Raw genomic sequence first — 7,650 nt, 5'->3', positions numbered from 1 at the left:
AATATATACAGTAACACAAAAACAACCTGTCTCTGTGATCACTATGTGTATAAATAATAATATAGTGTTAAATAAAATCCAGTCCCTTGGGCACAAAACTGAAAATAATACAGCTCTCCAAAAAGTGCACTTCTGCTGCTATTGGAACATACTAACTACACACTATGACACTAAGAACACCACAGTCATCAATCAACAATTATTTTTCCCTTACATGAGAGCGAAGCCTGGCAATAATTGCATATTGCCTGTTTTGCCCTCACTAGACGTGTTGAGGTTATACAGCTTGGCAGACAGCTAACAAACAATCCAAGACGTCTAATAAAGTTCCAAAGCAGATGAATCCATTTAGGCCAGGGGTGGGCAATTAATTTTCACCGGGGGCCGCATAAGCAACCCGAGCACTGCTGGAGGGCCACACGACAATATTTCAATTAAATTTTGCTCAATATTATTTTTGATATACCGTAAGATAAAGAATAATGATGATAATAATAATAATAATTAATAATAATAATAATAATTTAATTTAACCTCATTTAACTTTATACAAAAGCAGATTGCTTTTGATGGTCACTTTGTCCTGCATTGTCCAACATTTTTCCCCATCAGATTTGGACAACCATCTGTTGTTAAAAATAGTTTTTAATCATATTTATTTTATATTGTTTTTTATATTGGTTTTATATGTAATTGTTTTTTCTTTTTATTCAGTCATTGGTGGAGCTAAGGATAATATTTGAATATTGTTTTTAATATTGTTGTGCAGCACTTTGGAAACATTTTGTTGTTTAAATGTGCTATATAAATAAATTGGATTGGATTGTCACACCTGCCAGCTTGTCCCATTTCAGTCCTAACATGTCCAAACACGCATTTACCTATGTGAACAAGTCATTACCTGTGGTTGTCTCTTTAATTGACTGCATGGCTGCCACCTACTCCGTGATTTGAAAGTCTGCAGTTATCCCACGTAAGAAGAAGAGCAGCTGGAGGTGTCACGTACATCACAGATCTCATCCAAAGTTAGCGAAAAACAGTCTAAGTCTCCGGGCATACAGCGCAACAGAGTCCAATAAGCACTCCTTAATAAACTCTCCGTCAGAAAACGCCTTACTTTTTCTGGCGCTTTTGTGAGAAATGACGAAACTTGTCCTGACGGCTGCATCTCTGGGGGTGTGAAATATGGCACAAAGTCCTTGTTGGGTTTGCAGTTTTACCATCAACGCATCAGCCTCCCTTGCGCGCGCTTCATCAGACACATTCCGGTATTTTCCCTCGTGTTTCTTCGTGTAGTGGCGATTAAAATGATATTCTTTAAACACAGCAAGCTGTGTACCACAAATTAAGCACACGGCTTTACCATTAATTTATGTAAAGAAATACTTGGCAGTCCAAAACACGCCATTCGTCATCAACTTTTCTTTTTTTAGCGTCTCATCACTTGTCGCTGTGCACCTGCACTCACAGGTTCCCCCCGGACATATGGCATGAATAACACATTTCAAAATAAAAGCAGCACAGTTGTATTGCGCGCATGACATAGATGTTTTTTAAACTTTATTTTGTAATTTGTTATTGCGCCGTTCAATTCACTCACAATCGCACACGCGCATACGTCCACACGGAAGTAATACAAATAACGCTTTTCAAAACAAAAGCAGCACCGTTGTATTGCACACTCGACATAGATACTTTTTGAAATTTATTTTGAAATTTTTGGTTGGCCTCACGCGGGCCGGACAGGGATGCGCAAAGGGCCGGATGCGGCCCGCGGGCCGTACAATGCCCAGGTCTGATTTAGGCTCTTCATTGTTGTTGATCTTGCTTTGTCTTTTCCTATCTTTACTTTTGTCTTGCACTGGACTGTTATTTTTTATTTTTTTAAACTGAAATACACACAATGACAAATGTATAAACTATGTGATTCAATTAACATACTGAAATGTAATACACAATATGTAAATATTAGCTTCACACAAATATACAGTACTATAATCAAACAAATACTTCTGAGTGTTGAAACTATTTCGATGGTAGAAATACACGACTGGCAGCCATTTTAAAGTCCTCAAAACATTAATTGAAACAGTGCACAAAAATCGTTTTTCAATAGACATCTTACTATCAAATTGAAACACTTTCCACCTTAATATTGAGTTATATAAACAAGTTAAACAGTTTACTTACAGACTTATCTTTTCCAAGGCTTGTAGGAGCTAACACAACTTGTCTACTTCTCATGAACTGAACTGACTCGCCAACCCGGAAGTGCCCAAACTATTGACGCGTAGTATTTTCATATCGCCACAAGGTGTCAGTAAGAGTCTACAATCAAATGGGCATAATATTGCGTCCCACAGGGCATTTCCTGTGGGAAGGGATTCGAATAAAGAACCAACTCTTTTTCTTTACTATAGTTGTCTCGATAACGGGAACCGGTTCTCAAAAAGGGATTCGAGTCCGAGGACTGTTCTTTTCTTATCGAACAACCGGGAAAACCGGTTTCGAGCATCATCCCCAGTGCACTATCTACTTTAGCCGCCGTTCCAACTTTGACCACAGCGTCAGTTGCTATGCAGAGTGGAGCTTTAGCTCATTTTCCACAGGCGGCATTGCAAAATGTGTAAACCCCTCCTCTTCCTCTCATGCGAGATCCACCCAGGAATGGGGCCGTATTAAATCCCTTTCTTGTTGCATCAAACAATATTGAGTTAAGAGCAGCATTTGCATGCCTTCATGCTTTTTTATGTCAAAATGTAGATACATTAATCTATAAAGATAAAGTTGATGCACATTCTTTCCAGGCAATCGCGGGCCACAAATAATAATGGGGCGGGCCAGATGTGGCCCCCGGGCCTTGAGTTTGACACATGCTCTATCGGGCATCATAGGGAAATATCTTAAAACAAAATACATTCTTCTTTACCTCCTCTTCATTCATTAAAGCATCCGGTTGCGCCAACCTCATCAGACAGTCGTAGACGGGAAGGACCAGAGCCACCATGGGCATGTTGTTCACCTGAGCATCAGAAACATGACAGCAATATTTTGGTACCTGTATACTGCACTACAGTTAGTAGTACAGTGCTAAATATTCCTTACTTTGAGGTAGTCATAGATGTTACAGATGAAGGTCACAAAACAGATCCACTCCTGCAGGGACCGAGCTCTGGTCTCCTCACGCTCCTTGAACTCCTGCTGGAGGCGGTTCAGCAGGCTTCTCCGGAACACGTTTCCGTTATTTTGCTTGGCCTCCGCCTGTAACCAGAGAGTCAGATTTGAATAATCACCACTAACAATTACCATGGCAATGCATTTGAACAAATAAAAACCTCACCCTAAATAAAGTAATTCATGCAGTATATGGATTTATCTCTTTTAATAACAGTGTTTAATAAAAATTACACAGAGTAAATGTTATTTTTGTTCTAAATTATGCTTCTAAGTTGTGTACTGTACATATTACAATGTATTTGTATATTACACTGTGTATGTACGAAACCCAAAACCAGTGAAGTTGGCACGTTGTGTAAATGGTAAATAAAAACAGAATACAATGATTTGCAAATCCTTTTCAACGTATATTCAATTGAATAGACCGCAAAGACAAGATACTTAATTTTCCAACTGAGAAACTTTATTTTTTGATGCCTGCAACATGTTTCAAAAAAAAGCTGGCACAAGTGGCAAAAAAGACAGAGAGTTGAGGAATGCTCATCAAACACTTATTTGGAACATCCCACTGGTGAACAGGCTAATTGGGAACAGGTGGGTGCCATGATTGGGTACAAAAGCAGCTTCCGTGAAATGCTCAGTCATTCACAAACAAGGATGGGGCGAGGGTCGCCTCTTTGTCAACAAATGCGTGGGCAAATTGTCCAACAGTTTAAGAACAACATTTCTCAACCAGCTATTGCAAGGAATTTAGGGATTTCACCATCTACGGTCCGTAATATCATCAAAGGGTTCAGAGAATCTGGAGAAATCACTGCACGTTAACATTGAATGCCTGTGACCTTCGATCCCTCAGGCGGTAGTGCATTAAAAAGCGGCATCCGTGTGTAAAGGATATCACCACATGGGCTCAGGAACACTTCAGAAAACCATTGTCAGTAACTACAGCTTGTAGCTACATCTGTAAGTGCAAGTTAAAACTCTACTATGCAAAGCGAAAGCCATTTATCAACAACACCCAGAAACGCCGCCGGCTTCGCTGGGCCCGAGCTCATCTAAGATGGACTGATGCAAAGTGGAAAAGTGTTCTGTGGTCTGACGAGTCCACATTTCAAATAGTTTTTGGAAACTGTGGACGTTGTGTCCTCCGGACCAAAGAGGAAAAGGACCCTCCGGATTGTTGTAGGTGCAAAGTTTAAAAGCCAGCATGTGTGATGGTATGGGTGTGTATTAGTGCCCAAGACATGGGTAATTTACACATCTGTGAAGGCACCATTAATGCTGAAAGGTACATACAGGTTTTGGAGCAACATATGTTGTTACCATGGACGCCCCTGCTTATTTCAGCAAGACAATGCCAAGCCACGTGTTACAACAGCGTGGTTTCATAGTAAAAGAGTGCGGGTACTAGACTGGCCTGCCTGTAGTCCAGACCTGTCTCCCATTGAAAATGTGTGGCACATTATGAAGCCTAAAATACCACAAGGGAGACCCCCGGACTGTTGAACAACTTAAGCTGTACATCAAGCAAGAATGGGAAATAATTCCACCTGAAAATCTTCAAAAATGTGTCTCCTCAGTTCCCAAACGTTTACTGAGTGTTGTTAAAAGGAAAGGCCATGTAACACAGTGGTAAAAATGCAACTTTTTTGCAATGTGTTGCTGCCATTAAATTCTAAGTTAATGATTATTTGCAAAAATAAATAAGTTTCTCAGTTGGAACATTAAATATCTTGTCTTTGCAGTCTATTCAATTGAATATAAGTTGAAAAGGATTTGTAAATCATTGTATTGTTTTTATTTACCATTTACATAACGTGCCAACTTCACTGGTTTTGGGTTTTGTACAATACAGTACATACCCCTAAACCACTATTTGAGCAAGCGTCGTAGATGAACAGATGTAACAAATGCCAGCTAATGTGACCGTGCAATAATAAGTTGTTTAAATCGCACAGGCAGTGAGCCGACAGCCTGTGACTTTTAGCTCATTGGCTAGCACTGCTCAAGTGAACTCAAACGGTAGGGAATTTGTGATTGCAGCTTCGCATCCGACGTACGGCGTGCCATAGCGGAACGATGGCGTATATATATATCTTCAAACACGGTAGAGACCTGCACAATGGTGTAGCAGATGCGTCCGGCCTCTCGACTGAAAACCTGGTCCTTCAAAGACTGATCCACAATGATGCTGGACACCTTCTCCAGATTCACCGAGCCCGGATCTGGAAGATGAACACGTGCCGAAGTGCGGTTTATGTGCCGTTACGCTTTGGAATTCACAACAGTCTCACCTTTCAAGGCTGTTTTGAGCAACGTCTGCGTTTGCATGTCAAAGGACTGGATCTTGTAGTCCTCTGGGGGGTTCTCCATAGCCACAGGAAACACCGAAAATACTCTGGAGGTCTGCCACGCTACAATGAACATAATGTTAGATTGTACAATTGCAAACTCCTGTTGGAACAACAGAGCCGCAGTGTTTTGAGAGTCAACAATAGCTGTCAATCTTGTGTTGTCATCAAAATTGTCTGCCCCACACTGGAGGGATTACATGGGCAAACAGGTCGCACAAACGTCGCCGCACATTACACGTTGACACATTAACACAACCCTCAAAAAACTAATTCGGCAATTTAAAAAGCTTAGTTAATACAATTGGTGGCACTTACTTGAAATTAAATCCAATGTTGATCCAAATTGGTGACGCTAGCGAGTGTAGCTGTTTTACTTCGGAGAAACTCGGAGTTCGGATTTAGGCACGCGGAAGGAACGCCTGTCTAAAAAAAAACAACCATAATCAATTATTGGGGAAAAACCTGAACGCTACCTCAAAATAAATAATCCTTACGTTTAGATGAATGTTACGAGAATATTCCTTATTTCGTGACGATACTTTGCATCAACACTCCACCCAGGCAGGTAGTAAATACCAAAGACTCGCTATTACGGCAAGATAATTCCCTGCCTATGGATGGTTGGAATCTCGGTCGCCGTCTTGTGGCCGGAGGTAACATTTTTTTGTGTTTTCTTTCTTGATATAATTTCTTAATTCATTCAACTGATTAATACGTTCAGTCAAGATGAGTCCAATAAAATATATTTGACAGCATTTTAGACGTAAACCACTATACAATACTTGATGTAAGGTTAGGACCCCCTTCATCCACTCAAAGAGTCACTATTACGCATGATAGTTCCCTGTCTATGGATGGTTGGAATCTCGGTCGCCGTCTTGTGGCCGGAGGGAACATTTTTTTGTGTTTTCTTTCTTGATATGATTTCTTAATTCATTCAACTGATTAATTACGTTCAGTCAAGATGAGTCCAATAAAATATTTTTGACAGCATTCTAGACGTAAACCACTATACAATACTTGATGTAAGGACCCCCTTCATCCACTCAAAGAGTCACTATTACGGCATGATAATTCCCTGCCTATGGATGGTTGGAATCTCGGTCGCCGTCTTGTGGCCGGAGGGAAACATTTTTGTGTTTTCTTTCTTTCTTGGTTTCTTGTTTAATTCAACTGATTAATTACGTTCAGTCAAGATAAGTCCAATACAATATTTTCGACGCCTTCTTTACGTATACCACTATACAATACTTGATGTAAGGACCCCCTTCACCCACTCAAAGAGTCACTATTACGGCATGACAGTTCCCTGCCTATGGATGGTTGGAATCTCGGTCGCCGTCTTGCGGCCGGAGGGAATTTTTTTTTGTGTTTTCTTTCTTGATATGATTTCTTAATTCATTCAACTGATTAATACGTTCAGTCAAGATGAGTCCAGTAAAGTATTTTTGACAGCATTCTAGACGTAAACCACTATACAATACTTGATGTAAGGACCCCTTCATCCACTCAAAAGTAGTCACTATTACGGCATGATAGTTACCTGCCTATGGATGGTTGGAATCTCGGTCGCCGTCTTGTGGCCGGAGGAAACATTTTTTGTGTTTTTTTCTTTCTTGGTTTCTTGTTTAATTCAACTGATTAATTACGTCCAGTCAAGATAAGTCTAATACAATATTTTTGATGGCCTTCTTTACGTAAACCACTATACAATACTTGATGTAAGGACCCCTTCATCCATTCAAAGAGTCACTATTACGACAAGAGAGTTCCCTGCCTATGGATGGTTGGAATCTCGGTCACCATCTTGTGGCTGGAGGGAGCATTTTTTTGTGTTTTCTACCATGATATTGTAACCGAGGGTTTATATATGTCGCCTGTACGGTATGCAACTACAAAATAACAAACACGGAGGCTCCAGTTTTACACAAGGACCACTTTATTTCGTTTGTTTTCAAAACTCCGCTCCACCCCTTCCGCTCTTAGCGCCTTCAAAATAAGAGCTCAAGACATTTACTGTATAACAGCTTATAACAGGAATGTAACATCACAAAGAGGCAAGTCCATAAAAATAGGTTGCAATATGATTTCTTATTTCATTCAACCGATTAATCGAAAT

The 7,650-nt window shown here is 40.2% G+C and overlaps 1 protein-coding gene across 1 annotated transcript in view; it reads right to left on the bottom strand.

The window, feature by feature from the left end:
• LOC133642987 (MIF4G domain-containing protein B-like) overlaps positions 1 to 6,337 on the bottom strand; it is a 9,883-nt gene extending 3,546 nt beyond the window's left edge. The window contains exons 1-6 of the mRNA XM_062037409.1: positions 6,026 to 6,337; positions 5,847 to 5,954; positions 5,472 to 5,591; positions 5,293 to 5,402; positions 3,106 to 3,261; positions 2,930 to 3,022 (exon numbers count right to left, since the gene is read on the bottom strand). Of these exons, the coding sequence (XP_061893393.1) occupies positions 2,930 to 3,022; positions 3,106 to 3,261; positions 5,293 to 5,402; positions 5,472 to 5,550 (438 nt within the window). The 5' untranslated portion in view covers positions 5,551 to 5,591; positions 5,847 to 5,954; positions 6,026 to 6,337. The remainder of the gene's footprint in view (positions 1 to 2,929; positions 3,023 to 3,105; positions 3,262 to 5,292; positions 5,403 to 5,471; positions 5,592 to 5,846; positions 5,955 to 6,025) is intronic.
• Between the last annotated feature and the right edge of the window lie 1,313 nt (positions 6,338 to 7,650).

Source organism: Entelurus aequoreus, linkage group LG25 (genome assembly GCF_033978785.1).
Source record: "Entelurus aequoreus isolate RoL-2023_Sb linkage group LG25, RoL_Eaeq_v1.1, whole genome shotgun sequence".
In the NCBI taxonomy this organism is placed as follows: Eukaryota; Metazoa; Chordata; class Actinopteri; order Syngnathiformes; family Syngnathidae; genus Entelurus; species Entelurus aequoreus.
The sequence above is the reverse complement of the archived record's forward strand: the minus strand, read 5'-3'. Positions and strand labels throughout refer to the sequence as shown.